This window comes from Aedes albopictus, chromosome 1, assembly GCF_035046485.1.
Source record: "Aedes albopictus strain Foshan chromosome 1, AalbF5, whole genome shotgun sequence".
Lineage (NCBI taxonomy): Eukaryota > Metazoa > Arthropoda > Insecta > Diptera > Culicidae > Aedes > Aedes albopictus.
In genome coordinates, this window is record NC_085136.1 from 87,674,810 (window position 1) to 87,702,273 (window position 27,464).

At 38.4% G+C, this 27,464-nt stretch overlaps 1 protein-coding gene across 2 annotated transcripts; it reads left to right on the forward strand.

Moving 5' to 3' along the window:
* LOC115254483 (cardio acceleratory peptide 2b) lies at positions 1–26,222 on the forward strand. 2 transcript variants are annotated; one of them, XM_029852033.2, is made up of 4 exons: positions 1–293; positions 11,726–11,893; positions 25,022–25,237; positions 25,599–26,222. In XM_029852033.2, the coding sequence occupies exons 1-4, from the start codon at positions 206–208 to the stop codon at positions 25,724–25,726; spliced, it is 600 nt and encodes a 199-aa protein (XP_029707893.2). In that variant the 5' UTR covers positions 1–205; the 3' UTR covers positions 25,727–26,222. The 2 variants fall into 2 exon arrangements, with proteins under 2 accessions (XP_029707893.2, XP_029707894.2); XM_029852034.2 differs by having other exon boundaries at positions 2–293; positions 25,022–25,292; positions 25,599–25,735.
* The last annotated feature ends 1,242 nt before the right edge of the window (positions 26,223–27,464 follow it).

Below are 27,464 nucleotides of genomic sequence, written 5' to 3' on the forward strand. Positions count from 1 at the left end.
TCTTGACGGATGCCACTATTCAGTCTGTGGCGAGTCGTTTAGCCACTTCCTCCGAGGGCCTAGAGATTGTTTTTGTTCCAGTGGGGAACAGGTTCCGAATATAGTGTGTGATACATTTGTCGAAGTTCAGTGAGGAATCAAGTTGTGGAAGAGTTCGTTTGAAGTTTCAAGGAGTATCAGCAAAGGATTACCAGAACAAGTCAGAATGCAACAAGTGCTCCAGTTCAGAACTCTCGCTTGCGTCTCGCTGATGCTAGTCGTGCTATCGGCGGTTAAATTTTGCCGGGCTGATGGTGAGTGAAACGGTGGCTGATTGGATGTTATTGGATTCGTCGATATGAGTCAAATTGGTAGAAAGATGAGTTCAGTAAAAATGAAACAACTGAAGGTATATATTTAGACGAACGTGAAAACAATACTTCCTAGTTGCAATGGTTCCTGATTAAGAAAATATCAGTTTTCGCGACCCATCGAAAAAATATCTTGTCGTAAGAAGGATTTTCAATTGTTATGTGCCGCATGATTCCCGTGCAAGGGTAAATGTCAAAGAAATATGAATGGGTAACGGATAATTATCAGTAGGTCGGCTCCAGAGGCACGTTCTCCTCTATTTGGGAAATTTGTGCCAACGGATAATTAGAGGACTGACGTCCTGAAAAAAGGAACAATGTCAATCAATTTGAAAATCTGAAATAATATTTTTATATTTTTTTTGTCTGTATTAACGAGATTTTTAACCATAGGCTAGTTCATCTCGGGATATTCTTATAGACTATTCGCTTTGCCCACTTCTACTGCATCAATTAGTTTAATTAAAATTTACAGTGAGAGCATTGAAGATCAAAAGAAGCACATATCTTTTGAATAACCCTCAAAGAGGTTCAGAATTCGAAAAAAATATATATCGGCTCGTCAATCAGAGGAAATTGTGGTTGGATCACCAGGAGTGTACCTCCTAAACACTATTTGGAAATGATTAATCTTGGATGGAAGCTGTTGCACCCAGGTTCCAATGTGTTTCGCACTGATGGTTCGAAACTGACCAGGATGTCACGTGGCCTAGAGAAGAACAAATCAATTCCTAAGAGCAAATAGCCTACAGAATTTAAGGCGAAACTGGATGCATTTCCTCTTTTTTTTTGGTTCTAGTTTTTTTTTTAATAACGGAGCAAAGTTTTCAAAACCTATTTCCATAAACCAGTTAGAGAAAGGATCCTATTTTTTTTTTCGTGATGGAAAACGCTTCCTAGCTTTTAGAATTTCGTTTAGAAAACATTTTTCACCAGGAACATATTTGGAATATACTTCCAACAAATTATGTATGCAAAGAGATTTTCAAAATAATACTCCATTATTTGGGGGAAAAAACAAAAAAGAGGTAATGCATCTAGTTTTGCCTTAAGTGGAATTGCAGGCAATTTCAGAATGTAAACACATAGCAATATTTGCCTATGAAGGCATTCGAAAACTGTTGCAGAGCACTGTGGAAGTGAACAAGTGAAAGAAGCGAGAGCAACGTTAGCAAAACTTGGAGAAAACGCTTCTGCTTTGATGGAGCTGGATGTAGAAACAAATATGCATTTTTTTCTCACAATCTCGTTGTTGCTAGCTGGTAATGTGAATTTTCTTTACTTAACTTACACAACCGACGCTCCTTTAGAACTGTAAATTTGATGTATTTGATTTGATTTCCCTGGATGAGAACCTGAGAACAGTAAGGAATAAAGAAAATCTGTGTTTCATACTGTGCAGGACTGGATTTACCAAAGTAGGGACACTTTTGAAGAAGATTTTTGTTGGAACGTGTAATTAGAGGAGTTCATGCATAGATCTTGAATGGAATACCTACCCGATATTTCTTTGAGAAATGCGTGAGGTCGGGTAACTTCGTATGTTATTTTTGAGTGTAAATTTGAGAGATTTTATGAAAGTTTTGGACGAAATAGGGAACATAAGAGTATTTGAACAAGTGATATGGAAATGTGACCTACAGATTATTTGGCAGAGATAAAAAAGAACTATTGGGAGGTTTCCAAAGATAAAGTCTTGCTCTTATTATCCCGGAAGCGGTCACGTCGTGTACTGAATACACGCACCCTGAAAAAAAAAACACGCTTGTGATACACAGCGTAAGCGTGTTGTCGCTGAGGGTGGTCGAAAACGCGACTGATCGTGGGATAAATTTCTTGGACAATTTTTGTTTGAGTGTCTGTTAGTAGTCTTTGAGACATCTCTAAAATACATTGTCAGCTTTTGACTGCATTCCAAAAACTCCGTACAAAATGTAAGAATAGGTAGACATTCGTCTTTAGAACTCTTTCGTGAGAAACCTTGCATGTGAAACATAAGGCAAAATGTAACTTAGCGTTTGTTCAGTTCGACGCATGAATCGCGTAGACGTTACCATTTCCAATTCGAATAAAACTTTCCTCATGTATGAACTTCTATCTGGAAATGTTATTTGTTTTGCGCAAATTCTTTACCTAACTTTTAAAAAGGCCGTTTGCAAAATCCTGATTGTCTTCTGCAAAATATTATAACTCGAAAAATATGTGTTGGATAGAAATGACGTCTTTGACGCTGTTGATGATATTTGAAGGACTTTAATTTTTTTATTTCTTCCTATTTGTGAGCTTACTCTTAACACCGAGAAAAAAATAGACTGAAAGTAATAATCATCGAGGATCTATGTAGGATGTCATTTGATTTCAATTTTCCAGAAAGCTGACCTCCAGTCTCAAGTGGCTTCTAATTATTTTTTGTCAATTTTTTTTATTTTTCATCGATTTTAAAGTAATTTCTTTTTTCAGATGTTTTATATCCAAAAGAGTATCAAAACAAAAAAAATAATTCATAAAACCTTGTGAAATGTTATTCCAGGTTTTTGTTTACTGTTTAACAGTTTCATTAAAAAACGATCATTTTTTTCTCAGTCATGTGAATTTTCAGATCAAGACGATCAATAACATTTTAAAATTTAACTTAAGCATGGTGTATGGATGTACGAAAAAATATGCATAGTTTTTTTCATTGGAGTTCTTACGTAGAATTTCGATTGGAGAAATCTCTAAAATTGTTTCCTTTTGCTTGTTTTGAAAATCGATGAAAAAAAACTCGAGAAAAATAGTTAGAAGCATTTCACCATCCTGGGCTACTTGACAAATTATGAGGTTGTAGGTCAGCTTTCTTCCGAAAAATTCTGAAAAATCGAAAGGAAGGTTCTCGGAAAATTGAAATTTGATGACATCTCACATTGATCCGCGATGAATATTACTTCCAGTGTATTTTTTTTAGAAAAGTCCCTTGAATATCCTCGCATATCTTGATGTCAATCCTACAGACCGTTTTCCATATTTTTTTTTTTTTTGAAAATAGAATTAAGTTTTTTTTTCATGCACCCTTTTCAAAAATTAGGTGAAAAATATTGCAAAACAAATAGCATAAACACATAGTTAGATAAAAGCTCATGTATGAGCAAAAATTCATTTGAATTGATAAAAAATTGCGTCTACGCGGTGCGTGCGTTGAGCTGGAAATGCTCATCATATAACTAAAAGAGGAAGGGCGCGCAGTGTATTAATATCATTAATGATGGAAGAGGTATTTGTGAATATTGCGTAACTCACCGGGACAATCCGTTCTCAGTCATCTTAGCAAACTACAGTAGAATCACTTGGCATGATACGGGACCTCGCGATGCAGGCGATTTGCTCCACCAAAGAACCACTCCTCAAAGAGCCATTTTACGAAGTGACAACAATGTTGATGATGATATTGATTTTCTCGGGTTAGGACGCATGCTTCTGTCAAAATTGCATTCATAAATCGGCTCGTAAAATGGACTATGAGGTACCATCACACTGCCCACCTCTATAAGGCAATCCATGACGACTTTTCGCGATGGGGGTGACAGCCAAAATTGTAAACACAGTGTGAGTACTACTTAACAAAGTTTCGTCAACTGTCGTCGGTGCTTAACAAATTCCTTTGTGTTCAACTGTCACCCCGATCATCGGATGTCAAAAATACATGGTAAACAAAAAAAATCAGCTGATCGCATCTGTCTCATGGATTGCCTTATATGAATACTTGCTGTCACCGACGCTTGCTATGGGAAGGACACCCAAGGGGACTGTCTAAAATCTGTGTTCACACCCCACATCATTATATCTAAAACCCTTTAGTGAAGCAAAGACCTTGTGTAACGCGCAGATTATAAAGCTAAAAATAGTTCAAAATATCATAATATCAGAGAAGAATCGAAAAAAAAACATTTGAATTAGAGTAGCAATGAAATATGAGGACTATCTTTAGTGTATGAGATGTAGGTTCTTTAACCCTAGTAGGGTATTTGGGTCATTATGGTCCAGACAGGCACGCTGGACGTGCACTACACCATCGTGTTGCAAAAACATAATATCTTGTGAGGGTTAATAGTTATTTATGCAACGAGTTGTAAAACGAAAATTTTTCAGCACGAATCGTACGAGTTTTTCCAACGAAGCTTGCCGAGGAATCAGTGCTGTAAAAAATAGTATTGCAACGAATTGCATACAACATCTTTTGCAACTCTGCACGATGAAATCGGATGACCACTTGCCTTTCTTTATAACTATACGTTCTACTTTTTGTTACCTTCAATGACCATGGGATTTATGGACGACCGCTGAACAGTTTTTGTCTTTACAAAACATGATGTATGCTTCTCGTTGCAGCACTCGTCATATGTCATTCGGGACGGAGCGCAAAACACTGTAATCTCTATACAACTGGCTCAATTTTGGAACTTCAGTACTCTTAGATTTTCTAACAAAACAGCAATTGTTCTTCCTCATTTGGAAAAACTATTCTTTATCTTTCGATTTCTAGCTTCCTATAAAAATCGGAAATAAATAGAAAACTTTTTAATGTTTTAATGTTCCACTTTTTGTTTAACTTGTTGTGGTAAATATAACATGCAATGTAAACAAAAATATGTTTACGCACATACAAGTATAAGTAATGACTTTATTATTAAAACAGTTTACATCATATGAAATAAAGACTAAACAGATGAAAAAATATGCAAAACTGTTGTTGCCCAACAACATAATCGTGCTGGTTCATCACGAAAGGGATATTATCGATCTTGGCAAGCCTCGTTGGATAAATATACACAGTTTAAAATCGCTACATCGAGTTCGCTGAAACAAAATGACCTGCATTGCTTTCAACACAATTCTCCAACGGATTGTAAAACTACAGGTTGCCCGTAGTATGGAGCTTGCTTACTACTTTGCGTGCAAGACAACGATTTATGCGGAATCGAATGAAATGAAATGGAAATTTAAACGTTCCAATATTTACGTCAAGTGTAGTTTTCAGAATTTCTTTCTGCGTGTGACTTGTATTTACTCATTTCATAATAGTTATTTATGCAATGAGTTGCTAAATGATGATTTTTACAGCACGAGTCGTACATTTATCCAACAAGGCTTGCCGAGTTGGATAAATACGACGAGTGCTGTAAAAATAGAGTTTTGCAACGAGTTGAATACAACATTTTTTGCAATGACAAAAAACATTCACTAGAATATGAATCATTTCCATCAGTACCATCGTGCTTTGCGGTAATTCAATAGGGGCGACCACGTGCTCCATCAAATGAGACACGAAGTTTGGATCAAACAAGCCGTGCTATAACCGACACAATTTTGCCAGTTCTTACCGTGGAAACTTTGGTTTTTGGTCAAACAATCGCATTCTGGTTCATAATGCAACTGAAATGGGCTGCATTATGAATCATAACGCCATTGTTTGGTATAAAACGGAAAAGTAGGCCGTTTCGTTACTGAAACGGTTAGTATAAACATAGAATTTATAGTAGCGAGTTGCAAAATGGTTATTTATGCAACAAGTTGCAATGAACTCAATATTTTTACGTTAGGATAAAGATATTTTCATTTGCAGTTTGATGAGAACGCATTAGAATATTTTTTGCAGTTTTCGTCCAATAAAAGTAAATTTACCCTATTCTTAGTGCAAAGCAGAGATGGCATTCTGCACTGAAAATGTACACAGTGAAGCTCATTTTCATAATGAAACCGCGCACACTTGCACTCACACTAAGGAACATGTCATCCCTGGTGCAAAGTAGATATTAATAAGCTCATTACTCTGGCTTCTATTGATATAACGTTAATCTTTTTGCTTTAAAATGGTAAGAAACTAGAGAAATTAGATCTTTGTATGTCAATAACAAAGATCTATTTTTGAACTTAAAATAGGATAAAATAATTCTGCAAGAAATTCTCACGGGATGTAAACAAATTCCCTCGCATCGATCTGCTTATGGAAATATACGGTAAGCAGGCACATCTCCATTACAAAATTGTCTTAAAAATATATTTGTCCTAGCGCACAAAGATTGGTATTATCCTAAAAAAGTCCAAAATTATTGACGCTAAATATAAATACAGGGTAAATCAAAAATTGTTGTACACCGCATAAGAAAAGCATAGAGTGTGCAACAATAGCGAGATTTTAAGGTGTGCAATAATTGATGATTCACCCTGAATATTCTTGGCAATGTAAATAGCAAAAAAAAACTACCTTTAATTGACTAAAACTGCAAGAAATAGTCATCCTACCATAGAATTGCTTTTAAAGATACAGTAATGTTCCGATTTTATCACGCCCTCCGCGTGTCAGTTCATGATTTTTCATGTATTTGCTGTTACATTTGAGAGCAAGTGTTTCCCCTATTCTTCAAGATGAATGATGAAGGCGTGTTCTGCAACGTTAAAAATATCAAAAATGCGTATAGGTTTTGTAGAATATTTAAAAGCATTTTTGAAAAGGGGCGTGATAAAATCGGAACAATACTGTATATCTATTCTAACGCAAAAAGACTGCTTTCATCTCAACGAAATTCACAGTGAAAAACGTATGAACGTAAACAGTTTAATGACGTAAATTTATAGGTCTTTTGACTTAATTATACGGTAATTATATTCTTTTAAAATTGAGTTCAATTTGACGTAAACAATTTTTGAATCGTGCATTATTACGTATCATATGACGAAAAATTCAGTCAAATGTAACAGAAAATGTCGTCTCTTGGGCGTTTAAACTTACGTCACATGAGCCGCTTGCATATGTGCATCCAAGTGGCGCAAATTTACATGAGTTTTTTTTTTTTCAAGTGTGTGAGAGCAAGTTGGAGAAGCTAGTTAAAAGCTAGGAATTCATGGAAGATGCTGACGCATAGAGCGAATCAGCTAAAGCCTGGAGCACATAGCGTCCATTCCGTCGAGGTTTGCGTTTTTTTGACAGTTTTCCCATGGGAAATGTGTCAAACTACTGTCACGCACACGCAAACGTATGCATTGTGTGGGGCACTTAACAGTTCTAGCCCAAAGTTAAACATTTTGGAGAGAAACCAGTGAATTCTACACAGTTAAAAAATGTGACATCATATCACATGTAACAAAAGGACCCCGTCATATCGCACACATTATTCCATTTGTTTTTAAATTTACAGCTTGCTCTCAGTATGAAGCTTGCGTTCAACATTCTGTACGGGAAATTATTTAATGTTAAATTCTGTGAGATGGAATAGAAATGTATACGTCAAATTTGTTTACGCTGGGTGTAATTTTCAGAAATTTTTGCTTTGTAGACAATGTAGTCAAAGTCTACATGGGCATAACTGAGCCGAAATCTTTTGTTTTTACATTAATTTTACATTTGACAATTTATTACTGCCTTAATACTATGTTAGTTTGGGAAGCCGAAGTACTCGCGGCTGTTTCGATCGAGGTTAAGGATTGAGAAAAAAAAATAAAATTAGGAAGGAGGGATTTATGGGTTTAAAACTAAATTTTTTGCTAACTTATACTAAAAACATTAATGGGACAAATTGTCCATATCTGTAACGGAACCAAAAAGAAAAGACTTTATCGGTAGACAACGACAAGAAGAGGACAAACGGAAGGGGGGGGGTGGTGACGACAGACAGGGGCGAACAACAAAACCAAAAAGTGGACAACGAAAACAAGGAACGTACTATATCAAACTCTGACATCAACACGTTTCAAAAACTGATAAATCAGATTCATGTATTCCAAATCAAGTCCTGCCTACACTTCTCTAACGGGTTTCTGTTGTTTTCCTCGGACCCGGAGAATTTCATGCAGCTCAGATCTGACCTCACGATACTCATTGCATCCCCACACGACATGTTCGATATCCTGGTAAGCTACGCCACAGACACAGAGATTGCTTTCTGAGAGCCCAATACGGAAGGTATGTGCGTTCAACAAATAGAGGTTGGACATCAGCCGACACATTACACGAATGAAATCGCGGCCCAAATCCAACCCTTTGAACCATAGCTTCTTCGACACCTGTGGAATGATGGAGTGCAACCATCTACCCATCTGTCTATTTCTTCATTTGTGTTGCCAGCTGATCAAGGTCTCCTGACGGGCCAATGCAAAAAAATCGTCGAAGGCGATTTGACGCTCGTAAATATCGCCTTCGCTAACGCCCACCTTAGCCAGTGAGTCCGCTTTCTCATTGCCCAGAATCGAGCAATGTGAAGGGACCCAAGCTATGGTGATGGTGTATGAGCGTTTGGTTAAAGCACTCAATATTTGGCGTATTCTATTCAGGAAGTACGCTGAGTGCTTCATTCGTTTCATTGACCGAACAGCCTCCAGAGAACTTAGACTGGCGGTAAAAATGAAGTAGTGCTCAGGTGGAAGAGTGTGAATGTACTGTAAGGCGTAGTATATAGCCGCTAGCTCAGCTACGTATACAGAACAGGGCTTTTGAAGCATGGAGGTGGCGCTATGAAAATCGTTGTAGACACTAAAACCAGTCGAATCGTCGTTTTTTGAACCATCTGTGAAGAACTGTCTGTCCCCGCTAATATGCCCGAACTTACTTGCAAAGATTTGCGGAATACACATAGAACGAAAAGATTCTGGAATTCCATGGACCTCATACTTCATGGACAGATCAAAATCCACAGAGGAACTGTCGAAGTCTGAGAAGTTGTCACGATTGGTGTTAACCGAAGATGGGCTTACCTCCAGCGTCATGTACCAGTAGTACACACTCATGAAATGAGTTTGAGGGTTCTGTTCGAGCAGCTTTTCGAAATTTTCTATGACCAATGGATTTACAACCTCACATCGGATGAGGAACCGGAACGACAACTCCGCAAAGCGGTCTGTCAGAGGCTGTACATCAGCCAGTACCTCTAAACTCATTGCGTGAGTCGACTTCATGCAACCTAACGCGATCCGAAGGCAACGGTACTGAACCCGTTGAAGCTTCAGCAAGTGTGTTTTCGCCGCGGACTGAAAACAAAAGCTACCGTATTCTTAAACCGACATAATGGTTGTTTGGTACAGCCTGATAAGATATTCTGAGTGCACTCCCCACCATGTTCCGGTAATAGTTCGCATAAAGTTGGGTCGTTTCTGGCATTTCTGTATCAGATAAACAATGTGCTTCCCCCAGGTGCATTTGGAGTCGAACCAGACGCCGAGATATTGAAAAGACATGCTATGAGTGATTGTCTTATCCATCAGATTGAGCGGAAGCTTTGCCGGTAGCGCGACAACGAATGTAACAATTTTTAACTGTGTACTATCAGGCATTCCTGAAAAATATTTGAAGAAACTCATTCAGAGATTATTTCAAAAATTTCACAAAAATCCTTTAAGAATTCACACTTAGAACAAATCACCGACCTAGGAAATACTTTACCAAAATCTCAACCGTTAAGCTTATTTTATCGACCGACGTAGTCATTTCTCCCGCTGCCTTGATCCTCCAAGTTTGCGCTCACCACACCATTCAGGTGCTCATCGAAGTGCACCTTCCACTTTTCGATCACCGCACATCTATCCATCAAAAAGCATCCGTCCTTATCCTTACACATTTCAACTCGTGGCACGAAGCCGTTGCGGAATGTGTTGAGCTTCTAGTAGAACTTCCGTGTTTCTATAGAACGGAACAGCAGTTTACGCTCCTGGTTGTATGGTTTCACATTCTGTCGGGTACTATACTGCAGCATTACCGCCCGCGCTAAACTCTTCTCCTCCGAAATTGCTCTGCACTCAACGTCGGAGAAGTCCCGTCGTCAATCAGAAGTAGTTGGTTTATAATTTCGTCTGCTTATTCGGCAATAACATTTCAAAAGGGTGTAATTGCATTTAGGAATAAATCCCTATTTCACAGCTTCTTCTACTTTTCTGGTCGCTGCCACCAGCTGTGAGCCGCTGGCTGTGTATAGGGCTACCCAAATAAGTATCAGTAGGTCGGCTCCAGAGGCACGTTCTCCTCCATTAGGGAAATTTGTGCCAAATATAGTTCTAATGGTTACTTGGGTAGTTGTGTTGACTACAAGGTTGACTATATGCCCTCGAATCCTCGATATGTCACAGTTGTGGATCGTATTTTGTTTCTCCCTCGCAATCCACCGCCATTATCGGAAACAGGAGCAATTTCTCTGTCTAGTAAAGCGTAAATTACGTGAGAAATATGAAATCCGATCCACAACTTTGAAAGAAGCTAGTGTATCTAAAAGTAGTCACGCCCTTTTGAAATGTTGGTGCCGATTGGAAAGAAAACTTTTGATGGAAATTAAAAAAAACACTGGATGTCCCAAATGACCTGTTGGATTTACTCTGCAATTTCAAGATCCACTGTTTTCTGTGCACTATTGGTCTGGTGGCGTCAAATAAATGAAAAACTAGCATAGTTACATTTTACAGTTTGGTAAAAATAGATGATTACAAGTTCTTTCAATTAATGGTGCAATACGAAGAGCATCATCTAATGCGATAGGCACTACACTCTGCCGATTTCTGTTGCATCAATCAGTTTAATTAGAATTTGCAGAGTACATTGAAGATCAAAAGAACTACATTCGGCTTATTGGGTCACTTTCGAGGAATATCAGTATTTTTAAAACAAATGGTTCGCCTCGTCAATCTGAAAAAAATGTGATTAGATAAACAAAAGGCACAATTTCGATTAGTCTTTTTAATTGACTTTGGGTGAAATGTGAAGGTGACACATGACCCAAATCCAATCCTAAAGGAAATCCGCCATTTTTTTTTTTTTTTCAAGTGGAAATGTAGGCAACTCCAGATTGTAGGTACCCCTCATTCAGCAACCATCACAACAACCGCAAAAAAGAAGATCATAATCTCAAAACACTCCGGGCCAAACAATAATTAAAGCACCATTAGTATATTCTCCAATGCCTTCAAGCATACAACGGTGGATGACGCGCTCGAGAATAAAGCACGGATTTATTTCTAATTGAAACCATGATGCTACTACTGTTGATAGGTAATACTTGGAGCACTGTGCGCGAGAAAGATTGTAGCTTTTGAATTCTTATCTTCCACCGTTGCCAACGAATGGTCAACGGAAAACAGCCTGCAGCCTTTTGCATAAAAATTACATTCCCTGGCAAGATAACGACGACAACCGACGAGATGTAGTAAAGTCGTTATCATTCATCGTTTATGATACGTACATATTCTTGTCTGAATGTTGAGAAATTATGCCCACTTGTACGCCTTCGGCGCACCTTCCCCCGCCCACTGACAACAAGATGAGCTCATTTTAATCATCTGTGTGAATTGTTTTCTTTTCATTGCCACCATCATCAACCGCATCTACGGCTATCACCGACAACAACGACCGTTGTAACCAGCAGCATCCGACATCGACAGCAGCATCGCCGATGGAGGACGACACAAGCGGGGACCAACGGTTGGGCTGTTTGCATTTCCGCGGGTCGGGCGATCGGATCCGGATCTGCTGGAGTGGAGTGATGCGGCCGCCGTGGCTGCCGCGTTGCCACTGGAATTAGCCGATGATTATGGTAAGGTTGAGAGGGGGTGTGAAATATGGAACATAGTATGGTGATTTTTCTAGTTAATAGTAGTAGCTCAACTATGTCGCACATAGAATATCAAGTAGCCGCCGAATTCTACTGCGGCTATCAAAGTTCCACTGCAGCCGTGAAAACCATCATGTCCTAGATCATGTCTATCTATATCTACAGCTATGTTCATAAAAATAGCAGTGAAAGCCGTTTTCCATATAAAATGGCCAACTTTGACATGCTGTAACTTTGTTCTCCTATGAGCGATTGAGTTGAATTTGACAGCGAACTTCAAATGTGGTGAACATTGTTATAGCAAAATCTGATAATATTTGGAGCACGTGGAAGAAAGTTAAACTATATGTGAAATTGATCAAAATAATAGCAAATTCAAGGATTTTCATCAGGGATTCCTTCAGAAGAACTCTCAGCTATTTCGACAGGAGTTCTTTCAAGGATTGCTCCAGAACTTCCCTCAGGACTGTTTTCAGAAGGATTGAGGGATGCCTACAGGAGATCCATCAAAGATTCCTCCCAAAGTTCCTATTGGAGGTATAGGAGGTCCTTCAGAGATTTGTTTAGGAGTTTCTTCAGGAATTCTTTCTTAGATTCAAGAATTCGAACAGTAGTTTCTTCAGAGATTAGTCCAGGATTCCCTTCTGGGACTCATGAAAAAGGACCTCCGAAGAATTCCAATCAGTGCTTCTTCTAGTATTTTAATCAGGGATTTCTCCTGGTGTTTCTTTGAGAATAGATCTAGCAATTCCTTCAGGGATCTTTAAAGGGGTTTCTTCAGATATTCTTCCAGGAGCATTCTAGAATGTTTCCAGAAGTTCCATCAAGCATTCCTTCTCCTTGAATTTCTGCAAGGATCCATCCTGGAAGTCTAGGGAAAAACCTTGAATTTCTTCAGGGATTCTAGTTGTTCCTTTAATAATTTTAGGAGGAGTTTCTTCAAGGATTCCTCCAAGATTTTTTCAGAAATTTCTTCTGAAATTCCTTCGAGGATTCCCCTTGGAGTACCTTTGGAATGCCTCATGAAGATTTCTTAAAGATTCTTCCAGGAGTTCCATCAGGTGTTCCTGCGGAAGTTCCTCCAAGAATTGGTTCAGCAGTTGCTTCGAGGATTCCCGCAGTGCAGTAACTCTTTAATGGATTGCTTCATTGGCGTAGCTAGGATTTTTTCCTGGAGCGGGCCCAGGGGGGGCCTGACTTGAGATGAATTTTAAGCGGGATGGGTGCCCGATATGTGAATATGCAAATCGGTATTGTAGTTTTGACTAATCAAAATGACTGTTTTAGATTTGATCATAGTTTCGTAAGCTACCTATATGAGTACGAACAATTCCTCCAAGATTTTTTTTTCCATAGCTTGCTTCAGTGATTCCATCATGGCTTGTTCCAGAAATTCAATCAAGAATTTATCTAGGGATTCCACTAAGCATTTTTTCGGGGATTTGTCCTGGGATATCTTTAGAGGTTCCTTTAGTAATTGTTCCAGTGCTTTTTTCGAGGTTTCCTTCAGGAATTTCACCAGAGATCCTTTAAGGTATTTCTGCAGATATTCAGAGATGCTACAGGCTACAGATTCTACAGGGATATTCCTTCCAGAATTTCACTTGAGGTTGCTACAATAATTACATCTCGAATGATTCGAAGTATTTCTGCAGGAATGTATTCCTGAAATTATTTTAGAAAATTTTATTTAGAGATTATTAAAAAATATTCCAAGAATTGCTTGAAAAATTTGTATAAAAAAACTTTTAGGGATCCTAGTGTTCCTTCAACAATTACTGCAGACATTGATTTCTTCATTTTTTTATCCAGGAATATTCCTACAAAAATTCTTCCAGGTATTCGCTAAGAAAGCTCTCTAGAGACTCCATAGGGGTTTCTTCCGGGATTCCTCATCGGGATTCTTCAGAAATTTCTTCAAGAGTTCATCCAGGGATTCACCGGAAATTTCTTCTGTTATTCTTTAAAAAATGAATTACGAGATTATTTTTAAAATTTCCGCAAGAACTCTTGTTGGGATTCCTTCAGAAACTCCCCCAGGAATTAATGAGTAATTCTCGCTGAGACCGGCCCACTATTTACACCTTGTCTTCAAAAATGTTTAAGGTGCCGATTTTCTAAAAGCCCTTGCCTAAAAAGTAAGAAAAATGCATTTGGTTACTCAAATTGATGGACCCCCCGTTAGTTAGAGCCACAACCATTTTTGCAGACCCCTCGATTTTGGTCAAATGGTGGCTCACTTAAACCGTTATAACTCGAAAGTTTCTCCAACAACCACCTCAAAACGAATTGTTGTTGAAAAGAGGAAAGATAGAGCTACTATTTACAATAATAAAAAGTTGGGTCGGCCATATTGATTTTGGCCGCCATCTTGGATTTTTATACCAAAACATTTTTTTCACCATGAGGGCAACCACCGATTTTCAAAATTTTTACATCAATTGAAAGCTGGGACATGTATACATAACATATCAGAAAATCAGAGATGTTTTTTTCTTCTTTCGAAAGTTAACTGCAGTTTTGTAAATTAAGCCACGTTTACGCCTGCATGTATACACAAAGGCGCGTGCCGCAAAATTTGGCCAAATCGGAGGTTTGTTTCCGTTTTTGACTATTTCTCAATGATGCGGGCATTGTTTTTATAACTTTTTTAGTGTTTTGAAAAGCTTAAACCTTCAGCTTTCCATTAGTGGGTTCAGAATTTAAATTCATGTTCGTAAACACTGCGAAATAACGCTGCATTTATGTAAACGGCCGGCACCGGGCCCAGTGCGCAAAAGTGACATGATTTACAAAACTGCAGATAACTTTTGAAAGAAGAAAAAGACATCTCTAATTTTTTGATATGTTATGTATAAATGTCCCAGCTTTCAATTGATGCAAAAATTTTGAAAATCGGTGGTTGCCCTCACGGTGAAAAAAATGTTTTGGTATAAAAATCCAAGATGGCGGCCAAAATCAATATGGCCGACCCAACTTTTTATTATTGTAAATAGTAGCTCTATCTTTCCTCTTTTCAACAACAATTCGTTTTGAGGTGGTTGTTGGAGAAACTTTCGAGTTATAACGGTTTAAGTGAGCCACCATTTGACCAAAATCGAGGGGTCTGCAAAAATGGTTGTGGCTCTAACTAACGGGGGGTCCATCAATTTGAGTAACCAAATGCATTTTTCTTACTTTTTAGGCAAGGGCTTTCAGAAAATCGGCACCTTAAACATTTTTGAAGACAAGGTGTAAATAGTGGGCCGGTCTCAGCGAGAATTACCCAATCCAGGATTTAAGGATTTCCTCAGGAATTTCAGCGGTTTCTTCAGTATTTCCCCTGAAAATTCTTCAGAAACTTCTCGTAGAATTCCCTCAGAAATCGAACTTTGTATTTCATCAGGAATAAATCTTGAGATTCCTCCAGGAACTTCTCAAGAAATTCCTTCGGAAATTCCTCCCGAATTTTTTTCAAGAGTTATTCCAGATATTCCTCCTGGCATTCCTCTGGGATTTTATTCAGGCATTTCTCCAGGGACTCCTGCAAGAGTTCTACCAAGAATTTCTCCAGGAATTACCCCAGGCATTTCCTCAAGAATGCCTCCGGGAATTTATTCAAGAATGGATCCGAAAATTCTTCCAGGGTTTCCTCCAAGAATTAATCCAGGAGTTTCTTCTCTAGGGTTTCCTCTACACATTCCTCCAGGAATTATTTCATGGATCCCTCCAGAAATTTCACCGATGATTCCTGTTGTAATTCTTCCATAAAATCCATCTGGGATTCCTCCTGGAAATCCTCCAGAAATTCCTCTGGAAATTCCTCCTGGAATTCCACCAGAAATTGATTTCTGAATTCCTCTAAAATTTTCTCCAGGAATTCCTTCAGAAATTTCTCCATGGACTCCTTCCAGAATTCCTCTAGAGATTCTTCCAGGAATGCATTGAAGGATTCCTCAAGGTATTCATTTAGGGATTCCTCCTGGAGTTTTTCCATGAATAGATCCACAGACTTTCCCCAAGATTTCCTATAGAGATTTGTCCAGGAATTCCTCCTGAGGTTCCTCCAGAAATTGTTTCAGGGATTCCTCCAGGTTTCTTCCCTCCAGGAATTCTTCCAAGTAATTCTCTACAAATTCCTCTAAGGAAGCCTCCAGGAATTTCTCAAGAGGTTTTTTAAGAATTACCTTCAGAATTCCTTCAGAAATTACTACCGCAATTCCTCCAGGAATTCTTCCAAAAATTCCTCTGGGAATTCCTCTAGAAATTTCTCTTGGAATTTCTTCAGAAATTTCTCTTAGAATTTCTTCAGAAATGTCTCTTTGAATTTCTTCAGAAATTCCTCCAGTTATTGCTTCCAGAATATCTCTCGAGATTCCTCCAGGAATTCAACCAAGAATTCCTCCAGGAATTCTTCCAGGTATAGTTCCACGGCATTTCCCCAAAAATTCCTTTACAAATTTATCCAGGAATTCTTCTTGGGATTCCGCAAGGAATTTGTCCAGAACTTTTCAGGCATTCCTCCTGAGGTTTCTCCAGAAGTTGCTTCAGGGATTCCTCCAGGGAATTTTCCAAGAATTTTCCTAGGGATTCTTCCAATAATTTCTCTAGAAAATTCTCTAAAGATTCCTCTAGGAATTTTTCAAGAGGTTTCTTCAGAAATTTCTCCTGAGAGTTTCTCCATGGACTCATCCCGGGTTTTCTCTAGGATTTCATCTAGAGAATGCTGCGGGAGTTCTTCTAGAGGGGCCTCGCAGAATTCTCTAGAACCTCCATCTAGGAATTTATACAGAGATTGCTCCAGGGATTTTTCAAGGTAATTCACCAGGGTTTCCTCCAGGGATTTCTTAAGGAATTTTTCGAGAGAATTCTCCATTAATTGATACAGGCATGTCTCCAGGAATTTATCTAGGGGTTTCTCCAGGCATTCCCCCAGAAATACCTCCAGAGATTTTTATAGGGATACCTCCAGGCATTCCTCCAGGATTCCTTCAGAAATTACTACCGCAATTTCTCCAAGAATTTATCTAGAAAATCCTCCATGAATTCATTAAGAAATTCCCCCAAGAATTCCACCCGGAGTTATTCCAAGAATTATTTCCGTAATTCTTCCTGGGTTTCCTTCATGAATTCCTCCAGAGATTTCTCTATGAATTCCTTTAAACATTTTTTCAGGAATCCTCCAGGAAATCCTCAAGGGATTCTTTTGAAAATTTCCCCAGAAATTCTTTCCAGAATTATTCCAGGTATTCCTCCTGGAATTCTTCCAGGATTTCGTCCAGGCATTTCTCCAGAGACTCCCCAGGTTTTTCTTCAGGAATACCTCCGACAAATTAGTCAGGTATGAATCCAGGAATTTCTTCGGAAATTCGTACAGCAATTCCTTCAGAAATTCTTCCAGGAATTCCTCCAGAAATCCTTCCAGGGTTTCCTCCAAGAATTAATCCAGGAATTGCTTCTCCACGGTTTCCTCTACACATTCCTCCAGGAATTATTTCATGGATTCCTCCAGAAATTCCACCGATGATTCCTCCAGTAATTCTTCCAGAAATCCCTTCTGAAATTGCTCCTGGAATTCCTCCAGAAATTTATCTGGAAATTTCTCCTGGAACTCCACCAGAAATTCCTCTCAGAATTCCTCCTGGAATTTCTCTAGGGATTTCTCTAGGAATTTCTTCAAAAATTTCTCCATGGATTCCCTCCAGAATTCCTCTAGAGATTCTTCCAGGAATGCATTGAAGGATTCCTCAAAGAATTGATTAAGGGTTTCCTCTTGGAATTCTTCCATGAATAGTTCCATGGAATTTCCCCAATATTTCCTATAGAGATTTGTCCAGGAATTCTTGCTGAGATTCCACCTGGAACTTGTCCGGAAGTTCCTCCAGGAATTCCTTCTGAGGTTCCTCCAGGGTTCTTTCCAAGAATTTCTCTAAGATGTTTTCCAGGAACTCCTTGAGAGGTTTCTTTAGAAATACCCCAGGAATTCCCCCCGAAGTTTTAACAGGAATTATTCCAAGAATTCCTGCAGGGGTTCCTGCATGAATTCCTCCTGAGATTGCTCTAGGAATTCTTTCAAGGATTTCTTCAAGAATCCTCCAGGAAATCCTCCAATGATTCCTTCAGAAATTCCCCCAGAAATTTCTCTGAGAATTTATCCAGAAATTATCCCAAGTATTCCTCCAGGATTACATCCAGGCATTTCTCCAGGGACTCCTTCAGGAATTCCACCAAGATTTACCCCAGGTATATCTTCAGAAATTCCTACAGGAATTTCTTCAGAAATTGCTCCAGGAATCCCTCCAGGAATTTCTTCGGAAATTCCTACAGCATTCCTCCAGGAATTTCTGCGGGAAATCCTTCAGAGATTGCTGCAGATATTCTTTCTGGAGATTCTTCAGGAAATTCTATAGGAATTTTTCCAAGGGATTCCTCCGGAAATTCTTTCAAGTTTCCTCCAGGAATTAATCCATGAATTTGAACCCCAGGAATCGCTCTAGAAATCCGTTCAGGAGTTATTTCACGGATTCCTCCAGAAATTCCACCAGGAATTCCTCCAGGAAATTATCAGAAATTCCTTCAGGGTTCCCTCTAAGGATTCTTCCGTGAGATTCCTCCAAAAATTCCTCCAAGAATTCCTCCAAGAATTCCTCCAAGAATTCCCCCAGGAATTCCTCCTGGAATTCCTCCAGCAATTCCTCTAGGAATTCTTCTAGAAATTTATCTTAGAATTTCATCAGGAATTGCTCTAATGCTCCAGGCATTAATCCAGGAACATCTAAAGGTGTGCCTCCTTCAGAAATTTCTCCATTAACTTCTCCAGGGATTCCGCCAGGAATATGTCCAGAAAATTCTCCAGGATTTCCTCCAGAAATACATCTGGGAATTGCTGAGAAAATTTGCTTATGATTTCACAAAAAATGTCTACGGTGCTTCGTTCTTGAGTTATGATTTTTCAAAGTAGGTGGTGTCTGTGGAAAAGTTTGTTTTCCACTGGAGTTTTCCGGAAAATTAGGCGACCCTGATTTTTTTTTAATTTAGTTTTTGTTCATATATTTATGATCCCTACCTATGAAAAAAAAAATCATCAACCTTCAGAACCTTCGTACCAATTTGTACGATAATAATAAAAAGTTCCCCCAATGCTCCAGGCATTAATCCAGGAACTTTTGCAGGGATTCCGCATGGAATTTGTCCAGAAAGTTCTCCAGGATTTCCTCCAGAAATACATCTATGAATTCCTCCTGTGATTTCTCAAAGAATACCTCCAGGAATGCGTCCAGAAATTCCTCCAGGGATTCATCTAAAAAAAATTTTCTAGTAATTTCTACGGGGATTTCTGATGCGGATTCTTCAGATTTTTTTCCTGAAATTCCTCGCATGATTGCTCCTCGGATTCCTCCAGGTATACTTTCAGAAATTTCTCCAGGGATTCGAGCAGGTATTGCTCTCAAATTTCTCTCGGGATTTTTTCAAAAAATCATTCAGCGGTTAGTTCAAAACTTTCAGTAATCCGTTTATAATCTTTTTCAGGGATTCACCCTAGGGCTATTTTTAGGATTACTTGTAGATTTTTTGAATAATTTGAACGATTTTTAAAGGAATTCCTCCAGCGATTTGTATTGGAATTATTTTAGATAATTTTAGAGGGACACAGAAGCCAAGAAATTCTCCAAGAAGTCGTCCAGGAATTCTTTCACAATTATCTCCGAGAAATCTTTAAGAAGTCCAATCATGCATACCTTCGACATTACCCATTGCAGCACCAGCTTTAAAATATAATAAAACTTCCTCAATGACCATTTAAATTTGTGTATTGTTTGATAGACGCACAAATACCCCTGACCCACGAAATAAAAGAAATTAAAAGTGACCGACTAGAAATCACCTCCAGCATGGTTTTAATGAATACACTTGCGCTTCAGCTACATGGATAATTTCTTATTATGTGACATCTATTCCCAATAGGAATTCAAAAACTTTTGTTGCAAGTTCAACCAGATTTTTTCCCACATGATACTTGAATTCCACAAAGAAGCACTTAACTATATTTTGCAGTAATGCTGCTAGAAAATTCAAAAATTCTTAGAGATACCCATCAATTCCTGGAAATTATCATTTTGCTTTAATTTCTCAGCGATTTAAAAATGATGTACAAATAATTCTGGTTATATAATATTTCCAAACAAAACTTATTAATTACATAGACCATTTTGAACAATGATCTTGTAAAGACTGACAAGTTGAGAATAGTCTCCAATAACTGTCAATTTAAGCACATATTATGCCAAATAAATGTCTATTACAGATCTATGTGTGTCATCACGACAGAGGTTTTCAGATTTTTTTCTAATTTCCCTATATAAAGTCATAAAAATTTTCTGGGGGGGGGGCTGGCGGATTCTGGGAGGGGCCTGGCCCCCCTGCCCCCCCTCTAGCTACGCCAATGGATTGCTCCCGAAGTTTCTCCAGAGATCTCTCTAGGAGTTCCTATAGGGATCTCCCGAGTAGTTCAGTAGTTCTTCCATGATGATTCAGAGATGCCTTCAGGAGTTTCATCAGAGATTGCTTCAAAAACTCTCTCAAGTATTGCGACAGAAGTACTTCCAGGAATTTGTCTAAAATACTGAGAGAGATTTTCACAATTTTTTTTTTCGAAATGCTAAGCTGAATTCCCCAAAAAACTTAAAAACGATTACCCAGAATCCTGAAAAGTATAGCTAATAATCCTTTGAAGGAATACTCCAGAATTCTGAGAAAGGTTCCCTCAAAATACTGGGCAGGATTGCCAAAGAAATGTGAGATATACTCTCACAGATTTCTGGGCGGTAGGATTCCCCCCGAATCCTGAGAAGAATTCCTCCAGAATCATTTTAAGTATTCTCCCAGAAATTCCCTAAAATCCTGGGTGGATCCTTTGGAATGCTAACAATAACTCTGCCAGAATCCCACAAGGTATTCCACAAAATTCTACGAGTGATTCCCCCAGAATCCTGAGACGCATCATAACAGGGATTCTTCGAGATTCTTGAAAGAAATATATCTAGAAACCTAAGAGGTACTTCTTTGAAAATCTGATGAGGATTCTCCCTGGAAGGGATTACAAAAATTTCTAGAATGACCTCAGCACCCTGAAAAGGTTTCTCTGGAATTCTGAGAGGTATTCCCGAAATAAAACAGAAAATTACCTCAGATTCCCGAAAGACACTTCCCCAAAATCTCTGGAAGGATTCCCCTTAACTCCTGAAAGGGATTGTCCTGGAGCTCTGAGAGTGATTCCTCCAGAATGCTTTAAATTATTACACCAGAATCTCCAGAGAATCTTCCCATAATCAGGTCAAGGATTTTCCCTGATTACTAAGAGAGATTGCTCCGGAATCCTGAAAGAGATTCCTGGGAGAAACTGCTCCAGAATACAGAAAAAAATATTCAAAGACATTTTCCGGAAATACAGTCAAAGAAACCTTGCGTTGATTCTTTTGAATCTTCACCAACGTTTCGGCCATTGTTGGGACCTTCTTCAGAGCTCGATCTAAGAAGGTCCCAACAAGGGCCGAAAAGTTGGCGAAGATTTAAAAGAATCAACGCATGGTTGCTGAGAAGGTTTTCTACCAAACCCTAAGAGGAATCACAAAATCTATGCGAGGGATTCTCCAAAACCCAAATTTATCTAGAGAATTCTGCCTAATAATTAATAATTCTGAAATAGAGTGACCTAGAATCTTGAAAAATACAGCCCTCAAATCCCAAGAATTTCTCCAGAGTCATGAGACAAATACCCCAGGATCTTGAGAGGAATTTTCCCAAAATCCCGACGGAGATCACCCCAGAAAACCGAATTTCAGAGAGTCTAGGGAAGTGTATCCATAGAATCTTAAAAAAGTCTTACGCAGAATTCTGAGAAGGATGCCACGAGAATCCTGTATGAGATCCCCCAAGAATTCTGAGAGGAATTTCGCCACAATTCTGAGAATGTTTAGCATGATTCTTCAAGAAGTCTGAGAGAAGTTCCTAATAATGCTGAGAAAGGTTTCCTCAGAATTCCGAGTGGGATCCTTAGTGAGAGTCTCTAGAATCCTTAGAGGAATCAATCCAGATCATCTAGAAGTTTCTTAGAATTTTTAATATAATTCATGGAATCCTGAAATGGATTCCACCCTTGGTGGGGAACTGTGGTAGGGAATACCCCAAAATCTTGAAATGAATTCCCTTAGAATTCTGAGGAAGAATGTAAGTGGTAGTAGAAATACGCGTATCTGACACAGGATAAACAATATAGGGCGGAAATCAAAGGTACAAAACTGACTACACTACTGACTACATTCGAAGAGGGTTTTCCGCTTAGAGGTTTCGAAAAGTGAATACTTCTTGTGTAATTTTATCAAATTGTATGGGTTTTAAAATGAAGCCCTTTTTAAAAAGTTGGTCAAGAAACCCAGACATAGAAGGTGAAGCTTTAAGAAATATTAAAATACTTTTTGGAAACCACGTAAAAGTTCCTTGAAAATTACTCCAACAATATTTTTGAATTTAGGGCATTTCTCAGATTTGCTGAAATCTCTAGGAAAACTTTTCAGAAATTCTTATAAAGAACCTTTCGAAATGTAATTTTCTCCAAAAATATCAATTATTTTAAAAAAATGATCCCGTTTTCTCGCGGAAGAAAATCCAGGAGTTTGTTTCATCGATTATGAAAAAAACGTTTCTGAAATTCTTTCAGCTAAATCCGAAATATTATTAAATCCCTCCCCAAAAACTATTTGATACTTCTGGAGTTTAAGAAATTGTAAACAAAATTCTTCAAAGGATTTTCTCAAATTTACATCGAAGATTTCTTCAGAAAATCAAGTACCAATGTTTTATTTTAATTTGTTTTGGAAACTCCTAACAAAGCATCAAGATTTGTATTATAAATCCCTTATAGGATTTTTAGAAGTCACCCCGGAGAAATCTTTAGTAATGTCTTCAGCAATCCCGTATTAAATATTTTCTTGAAAATTCGTCATAAAATTTATACATTTCAATAGGCTTTCTCTTACAAAACCCTTTAGAAAAAGTCGAAGACGTTCTTCGAAAAATTAAAAACCTTTCCTTGAAAATATTTCAATGTTTCATTCGTGATTTACATTCGTGAGTACGTATAATTGGCAAATTGAGAGATAAATTTGTGAAAAAAATACCACTTGCTTTGGTGGGATTCGTACCCACGATTCCGTTATCGCTAGTCCGGCGCTTTAACCAACTCAAGTTAAAACACTGCAGAATAGAAAGTCAAACTGGATTCGAAGCACCACCCTAAACCGGGTCCGTCTTTCACAACTTTATCTCTCTTTCGGCTCTTAGATGCCAATCTCTCGCACTCTCGTGGCCTACGAACAACAAGTTTTTCGCGTATTGTTTTTAGAATGTTGATATTGAAGCTCGACTGACACATATTTCGTCACCAACCATATGATCGGTGCAAACTCAGTATGCGTTAAGCGCTCAAGAGCCGGCTCTTAGTTGGTTAAAGCGCCGGACTAGCGATAACGGAGTCGTGGGTTCGAATCCCACCAAAAGAAGTGGTAATTTTTTCACAAATTTATCTCTCAATTTGCTAATTAAACGTACTTTGCCTAAAAATACTTCAAGTTTTTACGTCTATTTCAGACATACTAGCCGACTGGTATAGCCGGAAAAGGGCAATAAAATCATTCTTAACCTCAATCCTCCTGAATTCATTAAGACAGATGTGTTGCACATGCAATTACACGCAGATTTCTTATCAAAAATGATACCTGTATGTGTAGAAGAGTTCAATACGAGCTCCAATAACGTTTCAAAGACAAATATAAAAAAATGCGGGTATTAGAAAGCTTATGTATAAAAGTTTTCTAAGATTTTTTTAATGCGCTCATTCCAAAAGCACTTTACAGATAACTTCCTGTGTTCCACAGTGATTTTAATAAATAATTTCGAGGATTTTTTTTTTTGAGTTTTACTTGAATGGGCCTTTATTCGTGGAGGTATTCTTTGCCGAAGTTTGAGGAAATTTTATGTGAAATTAAATTTAAAAAATATATTTTTATTGTTATTCCTTTATTACAGAGATTTTCAGACGAAGGCTTGATCTTCTTTTTTCTTTTTTTCTTCTTGGTTTCAAATTTCAAATGAGGCAAAGGACCTTGTTCAGTTTTATGTTCTATCAGCATTTCCACATTAACTGTGAGCTTCTTAGCGAGCTTTCTTTTTGCAATAATAATTTTTTGCATATCGTGTGGCGGACACGGAGATACTCTCAGCCCAAAGAAGTCAAAGTAATTTTCTTTACGAAAACTGGACCGACTGGAAACCACACTCTTCAGCATGATCTTGCTGTATAAAAACCTTGTGATACAAGACAAGTTCATTTGTGGTGAAAACTAAAAGTCACAGAATGTTGATTCATTGGCAAATGAGAGATGAAATTGGGAAAAAAATCACGTTCTGGTGGGATTCGAACCCACGACTCCGTATTCGCTTGACCGGCACTGCAACTAACTAAGCCACTGAACAGGTAATGAGTCTGCGGAATAGAAAGTCAAAATCACTCCGAGCCCATACCATAAACACTCCTGTTTTCGCAATTCCATCTCTTTTTCGGCTTAGATGCCAACCTAGGTATGCGGAGGGCGACAGTAGGTTTCGGTACTATACAAACAATGCGCTCTCGCTTGTATAATTAGAAGGCACAACCGTGAGCGTGTTGACAGATTGGCATGTAAGCCGAAAGAAAGATGGAATTGTGAAAATAGGAGTGTTCATGGTGAGGGCTCGGAATCAGTAGGGCTTTTTTCCGCAGAATCGTTACCTGTTAATCCCACCAGAACGCGATTTTTTTATTATTATAAATCAACATTTTCTTCTTATTTTCAAGTTTTTTTTTCAGTGCGTTTTGACGTACCAGTTAATTGGTACAAGCCTGAGAAGACATCTTGTTCATCTCTTGATAAATATTAATGATATGTTAGTATACTTCACTATATGATATTCTCATTTTTTTTATTCTGCATATTATTTGTTCAACCATCGCAAAAACCTTTCCTCGTTCATAGAGGAACGTGGTGTTATTGATAAATTAATCTTCTTTTTTCTCTCTATTCTTCCCATTTGCAGAGGACTACCCCATCCGGGAGGCGAAGCGCCAAGGTTTGGTCCCCTTCCCGAGAGTGGGCCGCTCCGGTTCCGGCGTTTCGAACGCGGCCCGCTTCTACTGGCCCAAGACGATGATGCAGCTGCAGAAACGTGCCGGCAATTCCGGTGCCAACAGTGGCATGTGGTTCGGGCCCAGGTTAGGTAAACGTGCCAGCGCGGCATCCACCGAGATCAAAGGTGAACAATTGTAAACTCACACACACAAACACCCAAGCACGCACGCACTCTGCAGGTGAATAATTGTTCAATGTTGAATGACGCAGTAAAATGTTCTTTTTTTTCTTTCCTGTTCCAATTTTTTATGTCCTTCGATTGTTTGTAATGAGCACATCGATGCATAGAAACAAATCTACGTGTGTAACTCTAGCTGGTGGACGGGATGTCGATGGGCATTGAGCTGTGCGCATGATGGACATGAAGTTTCTGCATATCTTAACGGGGAATGAGTTCATTTTTTCTGTTTTTCCAAACACTCTATGAACTTTTAATAGTTTACCTTTGTTAATGCAATGATTTCTCTCCAACATCGGTTAAACAGGAACCGAAGTCTACACACCCCGTCTGGGTCGTAACTTGGATGCCGGAGACTTGAACGCCCAAAGCAGCAGCAGCACCAACAGCAAACCAGAGGATTTTGAACGCCTGTTCCAAACGTCGGATAATTAATTTTAAATTTTCATAACTTTGATCTTCGCATTTCGCTCTGTAATGCTAGTTTTCCATTTGACCTTAGGTCCAATTGTCTGATTAAGATCCATTACATGAAAATCAAACAAAAAACACGGAAAAAGGCTGGAGTAGGTTTGTTGGATTGAAATTGCGTGAGCAATTTCTAGACAACAAGCTTGCTAATTTATAAAGCATTATTGGATCTTTTTCATCAATTATTCAAAATTCAACAATGCAATAACATAAGCACATCTAACCTATTATTATTGTTCTTAGAAACCAAAATGAGCATCATATTTATGGAGTTTCTCTCCCCAAAAAATGCACAACACAAACTTGAAGAAAAAAAAAACAAAAAAATAAATCGTAGCAAATCCTAAAGCATTGTGTTGTGTTGCTCCTGTTATGATCTACAAATGGTTAGAAAGGTGATCCCAATAAAAACGTTGTATCTAAGATAAATGAAAATATATTCGCATTTGTAATTTAAAAATAGCTCTCAGTTCCCTCTATTGAAAGAATACCACATTCTCTTACTTTTGGAGGAATCCCTTTCAATCCCAATATCAAGCGGATTGTCTGGGCTGCGGCGACGATGGAAAGGAAAACGATAGGTTCCAACAAAATACGAAAGCAGGATGTACATACTGTACGTAACTTGAGGGTCGCCTCCAAACATCGACGACTAAACTGTGCCACTTGCTGCCTAAAACGCAAGGTATACTACGCGGTGAAATGATGTACTGATGCTGATCTACTGTGCTTCCTAGACCTGCTATCTTGCAAATGAAAACTACCCTGGTGATATCATCAGTCCCCAGATGAATCTCCGTCACGCTACAGCGGCCTTAAATTTGTTAGAGTAAACGACTGAATAGTAGTGGCAGCCCCTCTTAAGATGAACAGAACCACCAGGAGTTGGGATCCTCTGATGGATGACAGATGACTGTGAGTGTCTGAGTGCAAGGATATGATATCAAGCCGGCTTCAACGACGGCTGGTCGATAACGGGGCAGATCTTCACATGTTATGGTGTACCAGTGCTATCATGATAAAGTCAGAGCTTGTTACTCTTGGTTTCCAAATTTCAGCGCCCCCATTCCTTTGAGGGTTTATCAAAAATTTTCTGGGATGTTTCAAATAATTTTAACAGGATTCCTCTAAAGATTTCTCTTAGTGTTCATTCAAATGCATCCCTGTCCATGGATTTCGTTCCTTCCAGAGATTCTTACAAGAAATTCCGCAATTTTTATTGGCACCTCTTCAGCAGTTTTCGAGAAATTTCTCAAAAGATTCATTTTAAAACTGGTCTACAGGTTCCCTATAGTAATTTCTTCAGAAATTTCTCCCTGGATTCCTTAAGGGACGGTGATTTCTGGAGTAATATCTCATGAAATTTCTGATATAGAATAGCTAAAGGTTTTCCGAAGAAATTTGTGGAAGAATTTGAGAAACAATCTATGTAAGCTTTTTTAAAGTAATCTTTCGTGAAATTCCAGACAAATAGCTAGTGTAATATCTGCATTGCTCCCTCTGAAAAACAGAAGAAACCCCTGGAGACAATTCTCCAATAAAGATTCATATAGGCAGGTTTCTTAAAAAGACCATAGAGATTTCATACTATAGGGAAATTTATTCAAGGATTGCTACATAAGCTCATGTTTGTATTTCTTCATGTATTTCTTCTAACATTTCTGAAGGAATTCCTCTCGAAATTTTTCCGGGAGAATTTCTT